At 45.3% G+C, this 27,264-nt stretch overlaps 1 protein-coding gene across 1 annotated transcript in view; it reads left to right on the top strand.

Annotated features, from left to right (window-relative positions):
• thada (THADA armadillo repeat containing) overlaps nt 1-27,264 on the top strand; it is a 112,425-nt gene that overhangs the window by 15,348 nt on the left and 69,813 nt on the right. The window contains exons 22-27 of the mRNA XM_084561665.1: nt 5,036-5,145; nt 10,605-10,737; nt 15,892-16,014; nt 16,209-16,331; nt 16,480-16,571; nt 25,037-25,126. Coding sequence (XP_084417791.1) covers nt 5,036-5,145; nt 10,605-10,737; nt 15,892-16,014; nt 16,209-16,331; nt 16,480-16,571; nt 25,037-25,126 — 671 coding nt within the window. The remainder of the gene's footprint in view (nt 1-5,035; nt 5,146-10,604; nt 10,738-15,891; nt 16,015-16,208; nt 16,332-16,479; nt 16,572-25,036; nt 25,127-27,264) is intronic.

Consider the following 27,264-nt stretch of genomic DNA (forward strand, 5'->3'; position numbering starts at 1 on the left):
AATGAAATCTACATCAACGTGAAGCGAGCAACACATGACGGGCTGAAGCCTGAACGCTTTCTGAAACGACTCTGTGTGTCTGACTGTGTTCATGCGAGACAGAGAGAGAGAGAGAAAGGGAGAGAGAGACAGACCACCGAAGTAGCTGGTCAGCTGGAGTTTGACAGCTCTGGTGTTTATTTGGCATAGCTTGGCCTGGATCGGTTGGAGCCCTGGTTACACAGAGGAGGCAGACCATTTGTTTGGCCTGCTCCGCAGCTAAGAGGGAAGCTCGCCCACATCCACACACACACACTCTCACGCTTCTGTTAACACAATAGAAATACTTGATCCAGCATCTCTCTATATTTGCTCTCTTGTGGAAAAATATTTACTTTGCACAATTTATTTGAGAGTCCTGAAAATAGCCCGTGCACCCTGTAACAGCTCCTTCAAAGGTTCCCACAGTGGAATAAATAATATACACCTCACAGCTTTTTTGCTTCTTCATGTCTCAGAGGTGGTGCAGTTTCCTGAATCTGATTTTACTGCTCACTACGGAGAAAACCGTGCTGAATGTTCTTGATGTAGTGAATGAGGGAATTGCATGGTGTCACGTTACACCACTACATACTTCTTAAATGGGTGGGAAGGCCGCAAAGAGGCGTCATTTCAGGCATTTCCTTAGAGACTTGGTTTATACTCCTGCAGCCGGTCTATGTGGAGCCTGCGCCGTAGGGGGCTAAGCATTTATACCTGTGTGCTGGTGTGTCGGCGCGGTTCTGTAATTAGTCCCCTAAAACGTCAGGGCGGCAACTAGTCAGCTGGGTTGAGTTTCACTCTGTGCTTCACACGACGGTGAGCTTAACTGAACGGCTCATGTCGGGAGTTAATAAATGTGGATTAACAGTTAATTTGACTAAAATCACTGCAGCACGGAGCATAGAGGAGACATCTGGCCTTGATGCACTGTTATATTTTAGGGAAGGTGCGCGACAGGTTTACAGCGTTGCTCCGGACCTTACACCGTAAGCTACGATGCACCTATGGCAAAGGAGTGACATGCAACTGTATACTAAGCTTACAGTGATCAGCCACAACATTAAGACCATCTTGTGACAATTCAGTGTTCTTGCTGGGAAACTTCTGGACCTGCCCTCTCCAGCTGTGCTTCAGTTAAAGACACAACATGTTATAAAACCCATGAAACATGCCTGGTGATGATGTTTGTGGCGCTGAGTCTGAGAGTCAGTCAACAATTGGGCTTCTCGCTTAGCCTCTGAAAGCCTTATTTACTAACCGTCATAACATTATGACATTAGGAGAAGTGAATAACATTGACTATCTTGTGACAATTCAATGTTCTGCTGGGAAACTTCTGGACCTGGCATTCATTGGTGTGGATGTTACTTAGACATGTAGCACCCACCTAGACCAGACCAGGCACCCCCACCCCATAGCAATGACACTCCTTGATGGCAGCAGCCATCCCCAGCAGGATGCAGCCTGATACAGAAGAAGAACAGCACAAGGTGTTGACCTGGCCTCCAAATTCACAAGATCCCAAACTGATCAAGTATCTGTGGGATGATGCACAGAGGTCCCTCCCCTCAAAGGCCCCCCACTAACCACATCCTGTTGCTGGATATCACAGGACACCCTCAGAAGGTCCATGTCCATTCTCTGATGAGTCCCGACTGCTTTGGAGGCACAAGGGAGACCTACACAATATTAGGAAAGTGTTGTTGGCTGATCAGTGTATAAAGCGACTTAACCACTTATCGTCAGCGCCAAGTTTCCTAGTCAGCGTCGCTGTGACAGGACTGAATTTTGAATGAAGTGATCTTATGAAACTATAATAATAACAGCGTCAGTGCACAAAAGGACATTCTAAAAAAACCTGTTGACGTTAAGAGAAAACCGCTGCGGGTACGCAGTGTACAGAATCGCGAAGTTATTGATAGGAAGAGCTGTGTAAAGACGTGTTACTTTCATATGTCAGAATGTGTTCTGTCAAAGTGCGATGAAAGAACATGAAGGTGAAATAAACGATAGAAATATACAAACATACTATATATACACACACCATATGGTCTGGTTTCATTTCTTCTTTTTCTTCTTCAGTGTTTATGCTTTTACAAATGAACCACAACCCTCTCGTTGTCACTCTGGTTTAACTCAGCTACAAATAACTGACGCTGCGTCTATTATCGCACACGTCAACACACCAAGCTCGTAGCAAACAACAGCTCCCGACAAGAGTGGTTGAGACGTTTGTTGTTGTGTCGGAGAAATGAAGCAATTTCCTCTTGTAGTTGCAGCAGCAGCAGCAGCAGCAGCAGCAGCAGCAACAACAAACATTACCAGAGTGCTGTCTAACCCTCGGCTGTCAGGGGACAAGTCGGCTATTTGGGTCATTGTCACGGCCCCCTCGAGCCATACATGTAATTAGACTTGGGAAACTTCTCTCTCCGCACATGGAGGTTTTTCTGGGAAACGGGTACGTTTGCAAACAGGAAGTTGACATCTAAATAAAGTCCACCCTCTCCGCCCCCCCTCTACGCTCCCCGCCCCGCGCAGGAAGCTTGCTCGGCCCTTTTAAAACAGTTACACAAACGGGAACCTTTCGGGGAGGGAGGCTTTAAATAGGCGAAGCCGCGGGCCCCGGGCTTGGCCCAGCTCAGCACCGCAGCGGTCTGGGCCCCGGCGGCCACGGGCCATCTAGCAGTGACTGTCGCTGCCATTTTTAAACCCAGTGAGGTCAGGCCTGTCCTGGGAGTCCGCTCCGGCCACCGATGTGATAAGTCATTGGGCTTGGCACTGCTGCGGTTTGCTCAGTCCATACTTTGGACGTTTAAGTTGGTCCACTTTAGGTCGGCGGGGTCAGACGAGTTTATTGACCAGTCACGTGGCGTCGACAGAAGACGGTCTCCGGTGCGTTCATTCTATTCATTCATCCGCTTTCTCTGTTTTCCGCCAACAAACCGTCTTCACGGGTCAATGCTCCTTCGCTCAGTGACATCAGGGCTCGTAGACGTTCACCCTGGCTGGCCTGTTTCTAGTTCATCTGCGGGTCTCTGCGTCTGTGTTAGTTTAGATGTTGTGTCTAACCCCACATCCCCTAAGGAGCTGGGTTTTTTTTCACACAAGTTTTTTTTTTTTTTTCTTCAAGCCCTTGCCACCACCCCCCTCCTCCTCCTTCTCCTCCTCCCAGTGCCCTCCATGCCACCCCTGACTAAGTCGGGGCCTGGCTGCCTCTGTGGTGGCGGTGATACCACAGCCTTAATGACAGGGCGCCGGAGCTCTGCGTCCGCCTCGCCCTGCCGCCTCACCTGCAACACACTCACCAGTTTACACACTCGGCCGTGTGTGCTATGTGTATAGTTGGAATAACGCAGCTAACACTGTTACTAACGGGATGGTTTTACTGACACCGGCCATTATGCGGATGTCTCAGCGTCCTTATTTGAACGCACTTGTCACGCCACTGACATGCCGCTCTCACGCTTGACATGCTTGAGAAAAAAAAAGAAAAAAAAAGAAAGCGGTGTCTCTAAAACAAGAGCCAGTGTTTCAGCTCGGCTTGCCAAGTAGAGAAGAGGCCGAAGTGGGATTAGGTAATGCACAAATCATCCGAACACCCCGCTGCTTTTCTTTTGGTCGGAATTTTTACGAGACAGTGAATCTTTCTTTTTTTTTTTTTTTGTTGTTTTGTTCAAATGACAGAGCTGCTCGGGCGTTTGATGGACCGAGATCCAGAATTATGTCATCTGTCGGGGGGTGGAGTTGGGTATTTGTTTTGACGTCGTATTGAGTTTATTGCATGTGTTTAGATTTAATTGCCACCGAAGTGATTCACGCACTAAAACCGAGGACAAAGGCTACGCAGTGGATTGACTCAGCTCAACCCTGTTTTGTTCTCGTCGTACCAGTCGGGCCACGGCGGTTGAGATGATGGATTTTGCGTCCTCGGAGCCGAAAGGGAAGTTCTGTTTGTACACGGTTTGAACGTGTAGTGTGTAAAGCGGACAAATAAATAAATAAAAACCGTGTGTAATGAGCGGCCAGACGACTATAGGGCACGGGTGTCAAACTCGTTTTAGTTCGGAGGTCACACGCTGGACAATTAGATCTCGAGCTGGCTGGACCAGTAACATAATAACATAAGTGACAAATATTAATCAAATCACCAAGACTTACAAGTTCGTGCTCCCTCTGTGATAACATACACCGATCAGGCATATCATTATGACCACCTTCCTAATATTGTGTAGGTCTCCTTTGTGGTGACTCATCAGAGAATGGACATGGGCCCTCTGAGGGTGTCCTGTGGTGTCTGGCAACACATTGTTGTTAGTGGGGGTGGGGGCTTTGAGGGGAGGGGCCTCTGTGGATCATCCCACAGATACTTGGTCAGTTTGGGATCTAGTGAATTTGGAGGCCAGGTCAACACCTCGTGCTATTCTTCATGTTTTTTTTAAGTTGTTCCTAAAGCGTTTTTGTGTGTGTCAGGCTGCGATCATTCATCAAGGAGTGTCATTGCTATGTGGTGGGGGTGCCTGGTCTGGTCTAGGTGGGTGCTACATGTCTAAGTAACATCCACACCAATGAATGCCAGGTCCAAAAGTTTCCCAGCAGAACACTGAACGGTCACAACATGGTTTTAATGTTATTCACTTCTCCTGTCAGTGGTCTTAATGTTGTGGCTGATTGGTGCATATGAAAAAATCTTGGGATCCTTGACTTTAGTGTTTCTCAGGGCGATCTTGTGCAGGACTAGCGCCCTTCAGTCAGAGAATCACATTGTTTTTCAGCTGTTTTTAATTCGTCACTGATTCGCTGCCTTCCTCTGTTAAAGTTTCAGCGTGGAGCCTGGGATGTCACTTAGTACACGTAATCGTTATGTCATTTTGACTCATCTATTTCTGCTTCGGGGCAAAGCATGAGGCTTAGAAGCCTAAAAGGAGGAAAAAAAAGCACTGCTGCTCTTTCCACAGTCCGGCTGCTGATTCCCTCTCTCCCTCTCTCTCTCTCTCTCTCTCTCTCTGTGTTCCAGGTAGAAGGGGTCGGCCTGTACTTCCGTCAGCAGCTCCTGCAGTCCCGTCACCGCGGCGCCTTTGAACTGGCCTACGTGGGCTTTGTGCGGCTCACCGACATGCTGTGCAGGTGTGTAATCGCATTCAGAGCGAAAGGGGCTGAAAGGTAACACCGCCGAACGGCCACGGGCATCAGCTTCCGTCAGTGTTCCCCTGTAATTAGCAAAGTAGACAAGTCCTCTCAGTATCATTCCTCAGATATAATATACCGTAATTACATCAGGACTGGATAATTGGATTTATTCATCATCTGGTGCCCTACGGACGGCCAACAGAGCGTGGAGAAAAAAGAAAAAAGACGCCAATTCACAGCATAATCAATCAAAGGAAATGTTTTTATTAAATTAATTACAAAGAAAAAATTTAGAAGCTTTTCTTACAGCAATGAACATTTCTAGGGAGAATACACTCATTTATCTGTCTGTTCCGAGAATAAGATTATAATATTGACATGATTTTAACCTCTTTTACTTATTACACAGCATTGTTAGCCTCGTCTGGGTCGGCCAGAGGGAGGGAACTTCCCTGGGTCTGTCCCAAGTTTCATTTTGAAACAGTTTCTATGTGCTATAGCCATGTAGACAGAGAAATTAATAATTTACAAAATGACAAACTATTCTGTAAATGGCAGCGTTATTTATTATAATAGGTATGTTATTTTATTTTATTTATTTGTTTTTTTTTTTTTAAATTATGTAAAAGTAATTTTTTTAATGTTTTAGGATTTTTTAGGAATTTTTTTGTGTGTTTGAAATCTAATTTCATAGTACAGGATGGAGACATATAATTTATCAATTTCACTTCAAAGAGAAAACGTCAGCAGAGCGAACACAAAGGGTTCAACACAAGGTCCGAACTATTCATAGGCCTCGAGAATAAAAGATTAGATTAGCCAGAAAAACATCCAAAAAGCCGGAGCACTTTCAACGCGGCATTCTCTGGACGGATGAAACAAAGATCAGTCTGTACCCGAATGACAGGAAGGAAAAAGTCTGGGGCGGCTTATGATTTGAAGCATACCACATCATCTGTAAAACTAAGTGGAGGCAGCGTGATGCATGACTCTGCACGGATTCCAGTGACACTGGGTCACTGGTGTCCCTTGAAGACGTGACAAGAAGCATTTCATACAGTGGAAGCAACCCATAAAAAAAAAAGGGGAGGAAGTGGAATATTCTGCAGCGGCCGAGTCCTTCGCGTCATCTCGATCGAGTCGAGTTGTATTTCATTTGTTGAATGAAGGCAAAACTAAAAAGCAGAAAGACCCACGAACAAACGACTGGAGAGACAGCTGGAGGGAAGGCCTGAAAAACATCACAGAGGAGGAGGGCGATGTTCATGAGTTCCAGACTTCAGGCAGTCACTGCCTGCGAAGAATTAACTTTTTTATTAAGATTTTATTTTAACTTTTCACATTTAGAAATAACTCAAGAAAGAAAATGAGAAAAGTAGAAGCTAATTTCAAAAAAGTCTACGTAGCTAACCAGTTTACAAGAGTTTACAAGTTGTCAACAAAATTTCAAAAAGGTTCTGTATCCTTTCCTATTATTAGTTGCAATTTTATTCAAGAGGTACACCGATCAGCCACAACATTATGACCACTGACAGGAGAAGTAAATAACATCGACCATCTTGTGACAGTTCAATGTTCTGCTGGGAAACTTTTGGACCTGGCATTCATTGGTGTGGATGTTACTTTGACATGTAGCACCCACCTAGACCAGACCAGGCACCCCCACCCCATAGCAATGACACTCCTTGATGGCAGCAGACATCCCCAGCAGGATGCAGCCTGACACAGACACACACACAAAAACACTTTAGGAACAATTTTAAAAAAAAACATGAAGAACAGGACAAGGTGTTGACCTGGCCTCCAAATTCACTAGATCCCAAACTGATCAAGTATCTGTGGGATGATCCACAGAGGCCCCTCCCCTCAAAGGCCCCCCCTCTAACAACATTGTGTTGCCAGACACCATAGGACACCCTCAGAAGGCCCATGTCCATTCTCTGATTAGTCTCAACTGTATTGGAGGCACAAGGGAGACCTACACGATATTAGGAAGGTGGTCATAATGTTCTGCTGGGTAGTGTCATTGCTATGGGGTGGGGGTCCCTGGTCTGGTGAATGCCAGGTCCAAAAGTTTCCCAGCAGAACATTGAATTGTCACAAGATGGTCAATGTTATTCACTTCACCTGTCAGTGGTCGTAATGTTGTGGCTGATTGGTGTACGTTCTGGAAATAAATTTATGTAAGTAAATATTGTAAATGAAGTATTACTTTTATTCATGATTAATTGAACTGGTCTGGTCCGGGCTCATCTGACTCCAAGCTCCTCGTCATCGTCACGTCTGCTGTTCGTAGAAACAATCGTTTAATTCTACGCAACATGAAAGAATTTCTCACTTTCTCGCCCCTCCCTGTTTTCCTCAGTGGCAGTTGTGGAAAACATCTCGACCCCCGCGGCAGGTGATGAACCACAAAAGCCCGTCGCAGCAGTGTCGACTTTGAACCACCCAGAGCTGAGCAGTTAAAACAAAACTCACTTGTCTTGTTCCCTGCGCAGTAACCCAGTCTCTCCCTCTCTCTCTCTCTCTCTCTCTGTGTGCTCGTTGTGTAACGAGGGCGACATTCTAGCGGTTGCCGTGTGGGAGCACTGGGAGAGTGGGTGTGTGTGTGTGTGTGTTTTCAGGAGGGGGACCAGCAGCAGTGTGTGGATGGTATGCAGGCTGTGTGCTGGGTTATGGGGTGTTGATTGCGGGGTGCTCGACCGCGGCCTTTTGAAGCTCTGCCTCGGGATCTGGCTTTGGTGTTGTTCCACTGTGTGTGTGCGCTCTCTCTTCATTCTTCATCCAGTTTTCCTCTTTCTTTCATTCTTTCCATTTCTCTTCACTTTCGCTTTTCTCTTTTTTTTTTTTTCCCGTCGCCCTCTGACTGAATTTCAGTCGAACATGTGCATTCACACCGGGCACTTGTTTACAGGAGCCGTTGCCGTTTTTTTTTTGTCAGACATGCCCCTCTCCACCTCCCACCCCTCAGTCCTGTCAGATGAACTCAGTTACCCCTTCATTAACACCACCTATCATGCCCCAAGCGTGTTCATTTAAGAGTTGTGCAACTACTTAATAGTTAACTCTTAATTAAACTAAATCACACTGTGTTTTATACAGTTAAATTCAGATAGTTTAGATAGATTTGGGTAAGCTTGCATTCATATAGCCTACTGTATATTCATATCATGTAGAGAGGCAGAAGCTCAATCTTTATACATAATATTTCAAAATTACAACCATTTTACTTGGTTTTTCAACATTTCTAGCAATCCTGCTCCATCCCAGAACAAATCAACCGAACTGAGGCCGGTATTAGAGGGTGGTATTAGAGGGTGGTATTAGAGGGTGGTATTAGAGGGTGGTCTCAGCCTGCTTTACTCCCTGGTGCGATCAGTTTGCAGTCAGAACAGAAATTAACCACAGGCAGATACACCTAGGTCAGGGGTGTCAAACTCATTTTAGCTCGGGGGGGCCACATACAGCCCAATTTGATCTTAAGCGGGCCGGACCAGCAACACAACAGAATAATAACCTATAAGTAACGACAACTCCAGACTTCTTCCATTTGTTTTAGTGCAAAGAAGAACACGGGTCTGGGTCTCAGTGTTGTGTTGTGTCCACTTCTCTTTCTAAAACAGTGGACAAACGAGGGATAATTCATGCTGCGGGCCAGATTAGACCCTCTGGTGGGCCTTTTGACCCCCGGGCCGTATGTTTGACACCTGTGACCGAGGTTGACCAGGTCTCCTCCAGCAGCAGTATTTTCTACTCCTAGCCTCGGTACTCCTCGACAAGTCTTAATATACACATCACTGGTACATGAACCACAGAATCGCAATCAGTGCAAGTTTTCTGCAAAATTATCACCAATCTCAAAACTTTTTCCTGGTTTGTCGTAGCAGTTTTCTTCAGCTCAGTTTTTTTCTTGCAGCTCAACTGTAGAAAGATCATAATCAGCACGCTCTGTTGTCTCTTCAGAGATTTTGATGCTAAATGCTGCACTTACTTAATCCTCTTCGTTCCTGGTGGAGCATAAGGCTTCGGCTATCTGCTTCCATCTAGTCCTATCCTGTGCAGCATGCTGCGCTTCACCCCACAATAGGTTTGCTGTTTTCAGTTCTGAGGTCACAGTTCTTCGCCAGGTGGTTTTTGGCCTCCCTTGTTTCCTCTTTCCAGACGGGGTCCATCCAAAATGCTGTTTTGTTCCAGGCAGGTACGATGTAGCTTTAACAGGACCACCTTTTCCGAAGACAGCTGATGTAAAAATAGGGTTTGCACGACTTCAGGTTTTTTAAACCCGACTGTGATGAAAGTCAAGTTGACAAGGACTAGTCGCAACTAGAAATTGACCTGACCTGAATACATATGCTGAGAACTAGACAGCTCGTGCTACATACTGTGAGCTGCAGATATGTATAGCCTGTATAAAAACATGCAGTACCTCAGCAACATCGCTAGCATCTAATAGCAGGTATTTCTCTGCAGCTAAAGGTCTAATAACTTTATCAAATAGTTGATGTGCAGCCTCCTTCTCTCTGTTACCACAGGACGTTTGGTGAAGCTGTTAACTGACTGCTGTCCAGAGGATTTGGACCGTTCCTCTGCTAGCATTAGCATTTCAGCTTTTTTTACTCACTCTTAATTGCACCAGGTAGCGTTTGGAGGTCACAACCGTCTCAGATTGCAGATATTTATAAATTTTTTTTTTTTTAATTAGTTCAAGTACTTTATAAACTTTCCAGCTGCAGACGGAGCTCTGGATACAAGTTCCCCGGGCTGAGAATTAAATACCTCATGTGCATGTGTTTGTCAGCAGGGATGCGTGACCTTGGTGTGTCAAGAGCGTGTGATGAAGTACACTGTATTGTGCAGCACCCCACTACGCCCTCCCCCCCCTCCCCCCCTTCCCCTCCCACACGGGATTGTTCTAAGGCATCCTCTCGGGTCCGCTCGGCTGGCTCTCGTTAAACAGCTGCTTTGTTACAGAACGCCGTGTCTGCCAGCGACGGTTCACATCACGTACTTAAAACCTGCAGCAACAGATGCAACAGCGTTAATGTGTCAGAAAGTTTGAAGCTTGAACTTCCGTTGTTCACAGGAAACCGTTGCGTAAACCGTCTTGAGGAATGCGGTGTGATATGTTTTAGTTTCTGGACGTGACACAATGCATGAGGTGGTGGATGAATATTTTTGCTGGAAGCCCTCAGACACTATCCGGGAACAACTGGTTCAGAGTACTTAAAGCTAGCGAGTACATTGTGTTATCAGTCACGACTCAGCTGACACTTTCATTGCACATTTTTATGGAAAACTTGCAGGACGTCCATCTAGTGTTCTCAGCAAGTTTAAGCACATTTGAAATAATAATTATTGCTATTGTTGCTATGTGAACCGCGGACTGTTTTGTTTAGATTTAAATCGTGCAACAAAGCATGCAAATTAATTGGTGAATGTGTATGTGTGTGTCTAAGGAGTGGAAGTCAGGCCCTGCAGCAGCTTCCCGCCCGCTGGCTGTCTGAGGTTCTGGAGGAGGTCAGATCCAGCGACCCGTCGTCCAAGCTGTGCGCCACGCGACGCAGCGCCGGGATACCCTTCTACATCCAGGTGCGTACGTGAAGCGGCGTCCTCTGGGGTTTGAACACAACAAACGGGCTGCGGCGGGTCAAAAGGTTGGCTCGTGAAGCTTCTGGAGTCACGGCGTTGGTTTTCGAGTGCTGGCAAGAGCTCATTGTTTAAATTTAAATCACTCCAGAACCCAGAAGATGCAGGCACGGTCAGTAAACAGCGCATTCCTGTGATTTTTTTGTTTCTCCAGAGTGCGCGGCGGAGTGGTGGTTACATCGGTTCAGGCATCTTTAGTGAATATAACCGTCTCGGAATGCAGTGAACCATGCTTGTTGAGGTTTTTTTTTTGGTTTCAGTCGTTCCCTTGATCACACCTGACACAAGAGTTTGAGTTTTATAGAAGGAACAGGGATTTATTCCAAGCCTTGTACACCGATCAAACACAACATTATGACCACTGACAGGAGAAGTAAATAACACTGACCATCTTATGGCAATTCAGCGTTCTGCTGGGAACCATTCGTGTTGTTACGTGCTAGGCAGAGACATTGTATTTCCTTTGTTTCTTTCTCTTTCTCTCTCTCTCTCCCCTCTCCCCTATTTGTTATCAGTTGATTCCACAACTTATTCCACCTGAGGAGTCTGACGGGGCCTGCCGATTCTCAGGTTCGGCCCCAGATCATCCAATTACGACCCATGGCCTACATTAAAAGGGATCCAGCTGCGGGATCTTCCCACTGCTGCTCTGCTGCTTTATCGCTCGACCGTTACTTTGATTTCTGTTATTTATCTTGTTAGTTATCGAGACCTTTGAATGCCCTTTGTTAGTTGTGGTGAAAGGTGCGGACAATAGGGTTGAGGTACACTATGCACCTCATCACGTAGGTAACCTTTTGTTTATACGCACTAGGAGTGTTAGTTGGTGCCACCTGTCTAGTTTTGGTTACACAATTTAGTAGATAAGATAGTTGGACCTTTTGTTTGTTGCTTTCATTGTGGAGAAATGTGTTAGCCAGGTCTGGTTTTGTTATATTACTTTGGCAATACTTAGACCCAGACTCGACTTCATTGGTTGTCCTGTGTTCGTTCTTACATTCCCCGAGATCCTCCTAGAGACGTAACAGTGTGGATGTTACTTAGACATGTAGCACTCACCTAGACCAGACCAGCCCCCCCACCCCACCCCCCCACACCACAGGACACCCTCAGAAGGCCCATGTCCATTCTCTGATGTTCTGTTTTGGAGGCAACAAGGGAGACCTATGCAATGTTAGGAAGGTGGTCATAATGTTATGCCTGATCGGTGTATATTATTTATATATATGTATGTGCAACAATTATAGTCAAAATTAAAGTTACGATTTAAAATCCTGTTGTGTGGAAATGGTGCACGTTGGAAAGTTCTCAAAGGGTTTGTAATATAAACCTTGTGTGAGTCTTTTTGTGTTCCTGTTTACTCCCAAAAGTAGTGCAATCAGCAGTTCTTGGCCTGCCAGTGGAGCGCTCATGCTGGAAGAACACTGCGTTTCTCAATCCATCTGTCTCTTTTTTTTTTTCTCGGCTGTTTTGTTCTCACAGACACACATACTCTGACACACACACACCCCCTGTCCTCTGGTTGCCCCTCTCCTCTCTGTAGTCACTAGTCCCACGCACCTCTTAACAACGTGTTGTAATCTCCGAACTGACTGCCAGTGCATTATTCAGCCGCAGCTCGCCCCTCTGTTTCCCTTGATTACTGATATTGAAACTAGACATGACGGAGCTTTTCTTTAATCGCGGCAGTAATTTCAAAGCGGCGCTGCTCTTTCTTGTGGTTCTGGGTTCAAAACTGCTCTGCTGACATCACTTGTGCGTTGTGTACCTCTTCATTTCAGTTTCATTTCAAAGTCCTCAGTCAGACTTGGCGAAAACCGGCTATCAAATGTCCCGATCCTTGTTATCTGCGGGACGACTTGGGAATGGGAATTATCTGTGAGCAGTGATAGAATGAAAACAAGCACGGGCGACTGAAGTTGAGGATGAAGGGAGATAGAGAAACAGAGGAGATAAGATAGTGGAGAAAGAGGCAGAGGAAGTCTGGGGAGAAGCTGACACCTTGGCAGAGCTCGAGGCTGCATTCCTTCACAGAGACAGAGTCAGATCCGGCTCCTGCACACGTCCCATGCAGGTCTGCACGGGCTCACGACATCCAAGCTGGACCCTCCTCTTTCCTCTCCGCTTCCTCCGCTCCTTCCCTCCAAGAGTTCATAAGAGCCAGACAGCGTCTCCCTCCTTTTCTTCCCTACCTCTGCCCTTTATCTCTCCATCCCTCCCTCCCCCGTCTAATTCTTAACCACAACCCCGGCCCGACACACACAGCTGGCTCCCATCAGCTCCCACAAGTCAGATAACTTCTTCCTTGCACAGCAGCCAAACTCTGTCACCTCCTCACCCCCGCATTCCCATCTCCCAGTCATACACTCCTACTCGTGCTGCAGCACACACAAGTGATGTCATTCAGTCAGCCCATCGGCGAAGGCTAACTTATGTAATCATATAGCAGCGCTTCAGTTTAGACGTTTACTGTCATAATAAAACCAAGATGCACCTTTTATGGACACTAATCTAAACTACTAAACTGAGGCCATGCTCAGACCTTACATTAACATCCAACATCATCTGAGGTGCAGAAGAATATTAAAACAGCTGTTGTCTCTAATGGATCTCTACTGTTGTTTCAGAACCATGAACAGCGTTAAGTTATTATTGACTTATTATAGGCTTCCATATGCACCGTAATCTCAGTAATAAAGAGAAATAAAGACACCGGTGATTGAGGGAAATACATAACTTTACTCGACAGGTACACACCGATCAGCCATAAAATTATGACCACTTGCAATAGAAGTGAATAACATTGACCATCTTGTGACAATTCAGTGTTCTGTTGGGAAACTTTTGGACCTGACATTCATTCATGTGGATGTTACTTAGACATGTAGCACCCACCTAAACCAGTCCAGGCACCCCCACCCCATAGTAATGACTCTCCTTGATGGCAGCAGCCATCCCCAGCAGGATGCAAACACTTTAGGAACAACTAAAAACCAAAAAAAACATGAAGAACAGCACAAGGTGTTGACCTGGCCTCCAAATTCACTAGATCCCAAACTGATCAAGTACCTGTGGGATGATCCACAGAGGCCCCCCACTAACAACATTCTGTTGCCAGACACCACATTACACCCTCAGAAGACCCATGTCCATTCTCTGATGAGTCACAACTGTTTTGGAGGCACAAGGGAGACCTGCACAATATTAGGAAGGTGGTCATAATGTTATGCCTGATCCGTTGTACGTTCTTTTTTTCTGGGTGAATGAGGCAAAACTGACGCAGGAGCAGCCCCTTTTTCAGTAGGAGGTCTTGAATGTGACTCAGGACGCATTGTGTGTTCACACTACCAAAAGAATGCGGACAGATGCGACCCAGACCACCTCCAATTGTGGTTAGAGATCGCAGTCTCAGTGAGTCACAAGCTGGTCGCCTGTGGTCGGATGGGTGTTAACGCAAGGTCTGAACGGGGCCTGAGATGTCAAACTACTAAACTGAAATGAAACTTTGTATGAAATGCAGGAAGGAATGCATCTACATTTGATTATTTTCATAAAACGTACTACTACAAGAGGTCTAAAGTTTGGACCTACCTTCAAGGGTTTTTACTTTTAATCATCTGTCGATAATATCACATCTCTGAAGACGTTACAACCATAAATGAACTGCACATGTGTTTCATAGTTAAGGATCTAGCCACCCTTTGCTTTGATAACAGTCTTTAGGATTCTGTGAAATAGCTTCATGAGATTGCCACCTAGAACCAGAGTTTAAGCATTTCCTAGAAAGTCAAAGCACTCCTTGGCTGCTTTTACTCCTTTTCGTGGCTCAGTGCATCCCAGACCATCTCGGCTGGATTTAGGTCAGGTCAGGAGGACAGGTAATCTGATTCAGCTCCATCGCCCTGCTACAAATTGCCCTTACAGGGCCTGGAGGTGCGCTCTGCCTCGTTTGTCACATTAGGACTCCTCGGAGCGGGGTCCAGATTTCCACCGGTTTTAACGTCCATTCCTTGTGTTTCACGGCCCAAGTGGTTTTCTTTCGTCACATCGGATCCCTCAGTGGTGGTTTCTTTGCAGCAGTTCAACCGTGAAGGTCTGATTCATTTAGTCTCTTCAGAGCAGCTAATGTTGTCGGGAAGCGTTCGCGCGGCCTCTAATCTGAGGTGATGTTAATTGGCAATGTCTGATGTTGCTACCTAATGAAGTCCTCCTCTCCAGGAGAGGGATGTCTTTGTGGTTCCTTTTGTTTCTGTGGCCGCTCTTGCAGAAACCTTCTCAGTTTTTTAAATTTTCCAGATTGACCTTTGAGTGTCTTTGTATTTAGCTGAACTTCTTGATGTAATGTGGATATGGTAATTCATATTACGTAGTCTACCAAGACTACCTCTGCACAACACAACTGCTGCTCTGAAAATCCGAAAGCAAGAAACACTACCGGTTACCTTTTGCACAAGGCTCACCTGAGGACTATTGCACTATTGCCAATAGTGTGGTAAGCAGCAGCTACTTTGAAGAATCTAAAAACCAATTCTCCACTCTCTGATGATACATTACTAGTTAATAGTACACGTCCATAGCCTTCTTACATTTACCAAGGGCTACACACGCATTAAAAATCCAAAGTAAAATCCTAATAGGCGGTTTAGATGTAGCATACGCAGACCCTAGCACCGTATCCTGACGTACACCTCCCCAGAAATGTAACTATGCATCATGGCGACGCAGACTGCAAGAGCTGTGATTGGTCCGCTTGGTAGTACCGTGTTTCCCCTTTAGTATTTCCGGCTGCTTCACCATCTCCGCAATTTTCAAATCGATTGTTTTGGATCAATAAAGATGGAACACATCGAGGAAAGGTTAACTGAGGAGGTTCGGAGATACAAACATTTGTACGACTCGTCTTCGGTGAAACTTTGACGAAATGTCAGCAAAAATTGTTGTTGAAAGTGAAGCAGGAAGTAGAAACAACAATTCAATACCTACTCTACTACCAACTGCACTTAAGGGGGTAATGTCCCCAAATTGCCAACGTCTGTATATTTACTATAAAGAGTTGTAAAATAAAGTTTGACATTTTGCTTTTTTCCACTTCCAAAGGCTCTACTCTCCTCTGAGCCCAAGTCGTCCAGCTGCAGCCTGTTGAAGATGACCATGAGAGAGCTGATTGCTTTGGCCATGCCCTCTGCTGACAGGACCACCGACAGCTCCACCGTGCCACAGGTTTGACCAACTACTAGCTTCACGTATGGATCATAGATCTAGGAATTACATTTCCTGAAATGGTTGGTGCGATCCATTTAGTTTCAAGGTGGCGTGCAGCAATGCAGAGGGTATATTTAATGATTCTATTGTTTCTTGGTTTTGTCTTTAATGTAAATTGGATGGTTAAACGTCATCTCATGCTCTCACCACAGGTCCATGCTCTGAACATCCTCAGGGCTCTGTACAGGGACACTCGTCTGGGGGAAAACATCATTCCCTTTGTCTCGGAGGGAATGCAGGCTGCAGTGCTGGGCTTCACCTCTCCAGTCTGGGCGGTGAGTCTTAACTTTATAATTTCTATCATCAGCATAACCACCTCTAGAAAGGTAGGATCCATTAGTAGAAGACAAGCGGTTAGAGGTACTTGTGGTTTCCGAGCGTGAACTTGTTGCATCTCGTTCATCTCTCGTTTTCGTTTCCCAGGTGAGGAACTCCTCCACTCTGCTCTTCAGCACCCTGATCACGAGGATTTTTGGAGTGAAGAAAGGGAAGGACGAGCACTCGAAGAAGAACAGGTCGGCTGCATCTCAAGTTTAAAGTCATGTGCATTCGTGCAAACAAGGACCAAAAAGTCACATAGCCCTTCTTTAATGCAGTGTATTAGTTGCTTTAAGATAAGTCATTTTATGCATCACCGTGAGTCACACCTTGCATCTTGCACTTCATCAACAATTAGCCAATAAATTACTTTAAATTAAGAAAGAAATCATTCAGAATAAACAATAAACCAACTGAAAACTAAGCTGAGAGAAACGGATTACACCATGGGAGGGCGCTGTTGTAACATCATCCATGATAATCAGCAGCTCACCATACTCTGAGATCCTGGCTGCTGATTATTGCTCGCAGAGATGCAGGTTTCCACCGCAAAGGAAATGACACTGGAGGCCCAGAAAGTTTGTTAATTATTTCTATTGCTCAGGTCGCCCAGGAGGGCAGTTTAATTCATACTGACACAAACAGTGCAGCTACACTTCAGAAGGGAAATTAGAAAACGCTGCTTGTCTTGACATAAGAGATTCGTTTGTGATCTATGAACAGTGTGGTCTGGAGTACAACAAGTGTACTGTGTTTTGCACGATTTTCCAAAGTTCTCATGAAACCAGAAATGATTTTTGATTTTTTTGTATATATACACTAATCAGGCAAAACATTATGACCACCTTCTTAATATTGTGTAGGTCTCCCTTGTGGAGACTCATCAGAGAATGGACATGGGCCTTCTGAGGGTGTCCTATGGTGTCTGGCAACAGAATGGTGTTAGTGGGGGGGCCATTGAGGGGAGGGGCCTTTGTGGATCATCCCACAGATACTTGAAGAGTTTGGGATCTAGTGAATTTGGAGGTCAGGTCAACACCTTGTGCTGTTCTTCATGTTTTTTTGGGTTAAAGCGTGTGTGTCTGTGTCAGGCTGCATCCTGCTGCCATCAAGGAGGGTCATTGCTATGGAGTGGGGGTGCCTGGTCTGGTCTAGGTGGGTGCTACATGTTTAAGTAACATCCACACCAATGAATGCCAGGTCCAAAAGTTTCCCAGCAGAACACTGAATTGTCACAAGATGGTCGATATTATTCACTTCTCCTATCATAATGTTATGCCGGTTTGTAAATAAGGCTTTCAGAGGCTAAACTTTCAGCGAGAAGCTCGATTGTAGACTGACTCTCAGACTCAGCGCCACAAACAACATCACCAGGCATGTTTCGTGTGTTTTATAACATGTTGTGTCTTTAACCGAAGCACAGCTGGAGAGGCGGGGGAGTCAAGCACTTAAAATGCTGCAAAACGTTTCTCACAACTTCACTATCACCGGGAAATACTGCAGACAAATCTGTTTTCTTTTCTTCTATCACATTGTGAAATGTCCTTTTATTTATTCATTTGTGGCTAGACTGAAGGATGGCGTTTCTTCTTGTTGTGACATAATGACACTGGTTGATAGTTTGGAAGATGGATTAGTAACAATACTGGAAATCATGACCATCCAAACATTACACAACAAGAAAATATCATGCTTTGAGAAAAATGGTCAGTTCTGGTCTCACACAGCGTAAGAATGTAGCGTTGTCATAAGGTTCAGTTGGAATGCAAGTAAATATTAGTTTTTAACCATTGCTACCAGACTTAGTGCAGCTTAGATCATGTGTTCTTATGGCCCTGTTAATAATAACATGCATAGAGGGTGATCAGATCACAAGTCTGTGTTTCAAACCCGACAACTTGAGATCTTATCTCAGTTTCACTCTCTATATGCAAATAAACGTTATTTGGCGTGCAGGACAATGTTAGGTAAGCAGCTGCTGTCTCTAATGAATTGCTGCAGCATGGGGACAAGAGACAATGTGGACAGGACACATCAGAGTTTAACAGAGAACCTATGGGTAGCCTTAAAAGTGACTTAAAAGTATATGCTATGCTAAGCTAATATCACTGTGATCATGTTGGCATGCTAACAAACACCGGTCAGCCACAACATTATGACCACTGACAGGAGAAGTAAATAACATTGACCATCTTGTGACAATTCAGTGTTCTGCTGGGAAACTTTTGGACCTGGCATTCATTGGTGTGGATGTTACTTAGACATGTAGCACCCACCTAGACCAGACCAGACACCCCCGCCCCATAGCAATGACACTCCTTGATGGCAGCAGCCTAACCTGACACAGGCACACACACAAAAACACTTTAGGAACAACTCAAAAAAACATGAAGAACAGCACAAGGCGTTGACCTGGCCTCCAAATTCACTAGAACCCAAACTGTAGCTGTGGGGAGATCCACAGGGGCCCCTCCCCTCAACCCATAAGACCCAAAGGCCCCCCACTAATAACATTCTGTTGCCAGACACCACAGGACCCCCTCAGAAGGACCCATGTCCATTCCCTGATGAGTCACAACAGTTTTGGAGGCACAAGAGAGACCTACACAATATTAGGAAGGTGGTCATAATGTTATGACTGATTGGAGTATATTTATATATAAGACTTTTAAAGGATTGACAACTCAACTTCTACTGTTGAAACTGCCACTGCCATCCATCCATCCATCTAACAGAAACACAATAATGTGCATGGGCTATTTGTCTGCTAGGACTATGTGGAGGTTGTATTGAGGTCTATATTGAGCCCAGGAGTGATTTGTTAGCCCCATGAATACTCCAGGGTAAGGTTTCTCCGGGCTTTGGGTCCTGCTCCAGAACTCTCCGTCTGATTCCTTACACCGTAAATCTATTGGCTGCTTCACTGAAGGCTTTGCGAACACTCTTCTCAAGCCAAGGCCGCTCTTGTTTATCTTGTCTGTATCCACTTGTGTTTTCGGTCTGCTGTCCAGCCCCTTTGTGTAGACCTTTCACCTATCTCCCCGTCCTCTCCCCCGTCTGCTCCTTACTTTATTATTCGTGTGTGAAGTGATTGTTGTGCCGGTGTTTGCTGCGATTAATCAGAAACGATATTAAATGAAGTTTAAGGAAATGAGCATGTGAACTCTGGCTTGTCATGCCGCCTGACTTTACGAGGCTCGGACGGGTTTCTGTTGTAGTCCCGTTTAGAAATCATTATTTCTACATTACATGTTCTTTCAGCATGTCAGTCATCAAGCCAGGAGGTCAGATTGTATTGACTGGAAATTGTTACAGCGCCGTGCGTGTATGAGCTGGGAAAGCTACATATCATTTCTAATTGTCTTAGAGAGTTTGTCTTCTCCACAGTCTGCTGCACGTCTGGTCTCTGTTATTACCGTGACTTTACGGTTGTGATCTCTGGCAGCAGAAAATGTATTGTGACAGCTTGTCCGCTCTAATATTTGGCCGTGCGTTTGTAGGGGTCTCTTGGTCGACTGGCGCTGGAGCATAAACACATTTCCCCTCTCACACAATCCCGTTTATTTACAACATTGTGTGTGTTTGTGTGTTTGTAAAGAGTTGTCGGTGGGAATCTCAGCTGTGTGTTTTCCAGAGTTGCTCGCGTCCAGACATCATGTTTGCTTGCAGATCGTTGTTGCGCTAGGGGCCGGACTTGGGCCTCTCCCGACTTGATGCTGATTCGATATCGTTGTTGAGATACGCGCGACTGTAAACAAAGCTGACAGAGGGAAGATTGCTCTCTGCGTTCCAACCACAGCTTCATCAGCCTTATCTCAACCCTGCGTTAACTCCTCACCCTTGCACTCCTCAGATTGTCGTTACTAAAGTGCATTTGAGCGTCGTAGTAATTAGGCAGATGTTTTTTGTCAGCGGAAATCAACTGTTCCCTGAATCGGAACAAATATAGGTGTGATGACCTCCTTAGTCTATAAAACCTGTCATCAGTGAATGAGAAAGTATTATATCTTTTACTTGAAGGACCAATGTTTAGGATTTAGGGGATCCATGGACAGAAATGGAATAAAATTTTCATAAATCCTGTTTTCATTGTGATGGTTAGCACTGATGCCGACTCCGGCTTCCTCCCACCATCCGAAGACATGCTCATTAGGTTAACTGGTGACCTGTCCAGGGTGTACCCCCAAGGTGCCTCTCGCCCGATGACAGCTGGGCTAGGCTCCAGTCCCCCCGTGACCCTTCACAGGACAAGAGGTTACAGAAGATGAATCAATGAATGTACCGTATCCCGCACTATTGCCCGTTTGTCGCCCTTGTCCGATCGGTGAGCGTACATGACCCTGGTTTTGACGAAGCGTCCAACGAAGCCAACATGTCAAACCAACGAAGTAGCTCATTGATTGGACGTATCACTCTGATTGGCTGTTCGGCTTAGAGAACCATTGCACAAGAAGAAAAACGGAAGTGATGCAACTGATTGAGAATGATTCAGGACAGGCATACGTTGTACGACGGCTTGTAGCTCTACCTAGCTTCTTATGCTGCATTCCAGAAAGTAGAAATGCGACCTCAAAGCGTTCCAGGAGAACAAGGTTGAACATAAACAACAAACATGGCCGACCGCGATAAGATAATATTTGTTTTGGTTCTGAATTTACTGATCGAAATTGAGGTCCCCCAAAGTTTTTCCACCAGCAATAGGTCATATACGGTGGACGCTCAACAAACCTTGTCTCTTTTTGCAAGACTCGTTCGTTGTATAATGGCTCGCACCAACGTAGGCTACGTACGTAGGTTACGCCGTCTATGTCCTGCAGTACTTTAAATGAGCCTTTATCAGTGTGTTCGAGTGCAGCTTTTTGATCTAGAGCAGGAGTGTCGATCTCATTGTAGTTCAGGGGCCACATAGAGCGCAATTTTAACTGAAGAGGGATGGACCAGTAACATAACAGCATAACAACCTATAAATGACAGCAACTCCACATTGTTTCCTTTGTTTTAGAAGCGTTTTATGGACAACCTGAAACTTCTTAAGTGCAGTTTGGGTGCATTGCTGTCTGCTGTTTAGTTCTGGGTGTTGAGTTTTGTCCACTACTCTGGGTTGTATGTTTGACGCCCACTGATCGAGACATTTGAGTCAAGTCAACCTGAGGTGACATCCCAGTCAGCCTTCGTTGCCGGTAGTTCTCTGATACAGATTTGAACCGTCAGATGAATTAATGTTCTGCTACGCCAATTAATGTTTTGGGACTTTGAGACTTAATAGGAAGTTTATGGAAGCAGTCTGGGAACACGTCATTTGAATTTCATTATGCGGCATGTTTCAGTACAAACAGAGAAATGCATGCAATTGGATGGTGCTCCAACCAATCAGAGCCATTTAGATGTAAACAAATTAAAGTCAGCGGCGCTCGGATGACGTGTGTGACTGCGTCGCTGTTACTCTTCAAGCGATTTGATTGGCTCGGCGCATCTTAGCCAGAGCATAATCGGTTCCCAGCGGAGTCAATCCAGACCAGCTAGTGGGCGGGGAAGTTGTTTTTGCTTCTAGACTAATAAATGTAGGGTCTGACGTAAAGGCCAACTAAAGTACAGTGTCTGAGAACCTCTTTTCCTTAATATACTGCGTAACATGAAACATCTACTAATCAGACCCACGTGTTTTGTTTCATTTGCCTGTGCGCCCGCTCAGGTGCGAGCCCGCAAACATGACCAGGCCCTTTCACTTACACCTCCTCCCCCTTTCCTCTCCTCTCCTCTCCTTTGTGACCCTCACCCCTTTTACCCCATCTAATCTGCTCCAACACAGCCTTTGACCTTTATCCTCCAGGCAGCACAGTCTTGTCAGACTCAGAGACTCTCATTAGAGAAAGAAGTAGGAGGATGAGGAGCACACACACCGTCTCTCTCTCTCTCTTATATAATAAAACCAGTCTTGTATTTGCTCATGCATTCGGTGAACTTTCTCTTTCTTGCAGCACCTGTGTGCGTGTGTCTTGTCCGGTCGAAGGGAGTTTTTAAAATCCCGCACACATGACTCACCCTCCAGCTATGACCGCATCAGACTGAACCCGGTCCAAGGAGTGAGTCTGTGCGTTAGTCCGGAGTCGCTGCCAGTCGTGACCGGAGAAGTAAGCGATCTCTCCAGTCTTGTGATCGAGCGCTTGGCAGGACCAGGCCTCTTCCCTTTAGGACTGACTTGATTTAGACGGGCCGAGTTAAATAAAAACTTTATTGGCCTTGAGGCTGAATGGCGGTTGCAGCAGCGAGGCCGCCCGTGTTAAATATAAAGTTTGTCGTTTTATTGACAGTTGTGTGTGTGTGTGTGCGGATGCTCGAGCCCACGTGACGGGGGGCACATGGCGAGGCATATGTGCGCACACACACACAAGTGGGACTTTTTTTATTTGTAGCTGTAGCAGGGTAAACAAACATAAAGGCTGGATTTGTTTTGGTGGAAAAGTATTTGGCACGAGAACGTCTCCTTATCAGAGCTTAACGACATTTGACTTCAGGCCCTCCACTTCCCCCTTCCCCTCCTCGGCTTTCTCGCTGTTTCTTATGTCAGGTTTGTGGTAGGGGGAGTGTTTGGGACATATGAATTTAATCATGACGGACTGCGGTAATTTAATTAACTGAAATTCAAGTTGGATCCCAGCAAAACCTCTAGTATCCCCTCTAGTTGTACTCTCTTCACATATACACAGTTCCAGCTCTTCTCCGTGACCGTATTCAGATTTAAAACACATTCCTGCTATGTTTTCCAACTGCCTCCAGCTTTTGAATATGCGTTGTCTCTCTCTACAGGGATTTTTAACATTATCAGTAATTTCCTTTTACATATTATGATGTTATAATTCTCATCTGCTTCTTTTTTATTTTTTTTTTTTTGCTCAAGATGCACTTGCTAGAAACTTCCACAAACCTCAGAGATGCAGATGAGCGCTCTAAAAGGAGAAAACCGTCGGCCTCAGTTCCTCCTTTCTGTTTTATGTTGGTTACACATGTCTGACACGGTTTCCCCTGCCGAGGTCAGTTTTTGTAGCCGGGTGGGGTAAGTCCACAGTCTCAGAGCGGAGGCGCAGAGACTGTTGTGGTTCTGGGGGAGTAGTCTCTTTGAGTGTTGGCTTTGTGGATTACAAGTTTGTAAAAAGAGCCCAACAACTAAATACACCGATCAGGCATAACATTATAACCACCTTCCTAATATTGTGTAGGTCTCCCTTGTGCCTCCAAAGCTGTTGTGACTCATCAGAGAATGGACATGGGCCTTCTGAGGGTGTCCTGTGGTGTCTTGTAACAGAATGTTTTAAGTGGGGGGGTCTTTGAGGGGAGGGGCCTCTGTGGATCGTCCCACAGATACTTGATCAGTTTGGGATCTAGTGAATTTGGAGGCCAGGTCAACACCTCGTGCTGTTCTTCATGTTTTGTTTTTGTGTGTGTGCCTGTGTCAGGCTGCATCCTGCTGGGGATGGCTGCTGCCATCAAGGAGTGTCATTGCTATGGGGTGGAGGTGCCTGGTCTGGTCTAGGTGGGTGCTACATGTCTAAGTAACATCCACACCAATGAATGCCAGGTCCAAAAGTTTCCCAGTTGATGTAGCATCATCGTCAGGAAGTGGTGGAGGAAGTAAAAGTACTAATACTAGTATAGGACAGCAACTAATGATTATGTCGTAGATAAATTCAGCTCCGCTGCGTAAAGCCCGGCCCAAAAAGATTGGCCCGGCAGATCTTTGCCACGGAATAATCAGTTCCTAGTAGAGTGACTCCAGACCAACTTTCCACCACAAACAAATTGTGGGCAGAGAGTTTGGTCTGGCTTCCAGGCTAGTAGTTGAGTAGAAGTAGGATGTTTGTGAGAAGATGACACTCAGATTAAGTGTAAGTACCTCAGTATCTGTACTTAAACACAAATAACCACCATTGTCCTCTGCGTTTCTCTTTCTCCTGTTTAAATCTGCAAAACTAAGCCTCAGCTACACTCTCTGAAATCAGATAATTATAAAATGTTAGCATGCTAACCTGCCAAACTACAGTGTTGAACATGGTTAGCCTCCTCGATTAAGATATGTGATCGCGATTAATCGCATGGTTTAACTTGTGATTAATCGCAAATTAATTGGACTTCTTTCCATCTGTTATATGTGACTTTAATTGATATTTTCTGTGTTTTTAATGCTCTTATCAACACGGGCATGGACAAATAGACTTGCTTTATGCAAACGTTTGTGAGTATGGAAACAAATACCCAAAGATGATATGCTGTCCAGCATGGTGTCCAATTCATGGTTGGCCCTTGGCTAGGTGGAGGAGGACTCTCTGCATCGGTTGTGTGTTAGCCAGTGGTGCTTGGGACTGTGGTGGTGGCTCAGTTCGGGTCGACAGTGAATACAGTTGGCTTGGTTTTTGTTGGGTGACCCATCTTGTGGGGCTTTCGGGCTGAGCCACCCACAGCGCTGCTCCTCAATCACTTTCTGAGTCCTAAACTACGGGTCGGACCAAAGAAAAGTAAAATGAAGTTTGTAAAATGATTTAACGCTTGCAGATTTTTAAAGAAACCATTGCCATAAACTTCCTCAGAATGCAGAATCCTCATTTCTCTGCTTGTGTGTTCTTATCAGTGTTTTAAAATCCCTCTCTTTCTCCATCTCTGCCCTCAGGATGACGGGTCGAGAGTTTTTCACACGTTTTCCAGCTCTCTATCCGTTTCTTCTGAGCCAGCTGGAGGAGGCTGCAGCCACAGTGGAAAGGTGAGGTGGTCGTCGTTTAATCCACACACACATCGCTTCGCCATGGCCTTTCACACATCCCTGATCCCATTATAGGTTTAATTTCACTTTTAAGTGTTTTAAGCCATACAACACAGCTTTTGTTTTGTTTTCTTAAGCCGATTAAGCGGCGGGAAGACGTGAAGTTTGTGCAATTTGACCTATGAACTCTGCTTTTTTCTTTGATCGAGTAGCAACGCTTTGTAAAACTGTCATGTTGTTTTTTCTTCCTTTTTTCTACTTCAGCATCACTGGGTCATTTGACGGATTATTTTCTTAAAGTCTTTACGACCGAATCAAATGAATGTCTTGTTGTGATTTGGTGAGTCAAGTCCTCTGAGGTTCATTGACCTTATCGTTGTAAGCCCAGCTCTAACTCCCCCTCTTTTTTTAAAAGCCAAGCAGCTCCCCGGGCGGCCTTATCTTAATATGGATCCAACTAATTGAAAGTTCCTTCAAGAGAGACTCTTTCACAATTCCCCTCACTCCCTGCTTTTGACCCCTGTTAAAACATTTTGCAAATTTCCCACGGAACCAGACCTCGGGCCGTCTGACTGCCCTCCTCATCTCAGTGTATTGCACCACCCAAACAGACCAACCGCACCATACTGTAGCCGTACACAGCGGGGCGGGAGGTAAAGAGGGCTGCTGTTAGTGGTTTTAAACAGACGTGCGGTAGTTACAGTACGAGTGTATTTCCAAAATAGGCCGCAGTATATGAAAGATTAGAGAACTGTATAAGGTCATAGTTTCCATAAATACACAATGCATTCCCTTTAGAAAAAAAAAATAAAAAGTTGCACAGCAGAATTATGAATGGGAAGTAAAGAAGATACTGCAGGAGGGATAGAAAGTGGCTGAACTGCACGTACAGCTAGGAAGCCTCAATTCAAATCAGTATTCAGGCTGCATCCTGCTGGGGATGGCTGCTGCCATCAAGGAGTGTCATTGCTATGGGGTGGGGGTGCCTGGTCTGGTCTAGGTGGGTGCTACATGTCTAAGTAACATCTACACCAATGAATGAATGCCAGGTGAATAGGCACAAGATGGCCACTATACTAAAACCCATAGAGTGACTGTGTAAAAAAGCCATCAAGGCCAAACAACATATTCATTTCACCATTGTGGCATTTTAGAGAAGTACCATTTATTGTAATTTTAAAACTTTAAAAAGCTTGTTTGGTCTATAAATCCCTTCATGGTTTGGCACCCATGGGGCGGCCCTGGAGGAATTTATTAGACGAATTGACGATACTCTTAGTACCAGATCAGATCAGCCTCCAGCGGGGACTGTAAGGTGCCGTTCAGACAAACTACCACAGGTCTGACCACGGGTGCAAATTAGCTTGTAGCTAAATCTGGCATATTTACAGGACGTCATGTATTTGTACCAAGTGTTCATCAATGTGCACTGTCCTCACCAAATAAATAATAATTTAAAAATTCTTTAAAAATCTTAAAATTTTTTGTTTGCAAAGCTGCATCCATGCTACAAGTGGGGCATTTAACAGCTTTGAGCCTCGGTTAGCGTTCGTTACCGTAGCGTGAACAGACTCGTACATGCACCCACCCTGGACACACTCAGTTTAATTTTAAAGGGAGGATATCACGGGTGCCTAAACGTACACACTCCTAATGTTATTATCGCAGCGCAGCAAACTTAGTTTCTTGTGGCGCTGTGAGAGACGGCAGCTACTCCAGTCGCTCCGTAGCACTGTTCCCGTTTTTCGAGTTTTTTTCGAGTTTTTCTCTTGTTTTCTTTCTTTTTCTTTTTATCTTTGGATTTGTTACTATGTATCCTATGGATACGGCAGTTTCCCACATTAGAGCCAGCTCTCTCGTTTATTCTAGAGAGGATTTGCTGGCTCTCAGGAAGACCACACACGGAGAAAGGCACAACATCCCAGCGGAGTTGCGGAGGAGGTACCGGGGCTGCAAAGCCGGGGCTAAGCTAAAGGCTAGGCTAGCGGAAAATCGGAGGCGTTATAAACCATCGCTTCCCTCCGTGATTATGGGGAACGTCAACTCGCTGCCGAATAAGATGGACGAGCTGTCCGCTCTGGAGAACCAACGGATTTACCGTGAGTGCAGCTTGTTCATTCTGACGGAGACATGGCTAA

Source organism: Chelon labrosus, assembly GCF_963514085.1.
Source record: "Chelon labrosus genome assembly, chromosome: 15".
NCBI lineage: Eukaryota > Metazoa > Chordata > Actinopteri > Mugiliformes > Mugilidae > Chelon > Chelon labrosus.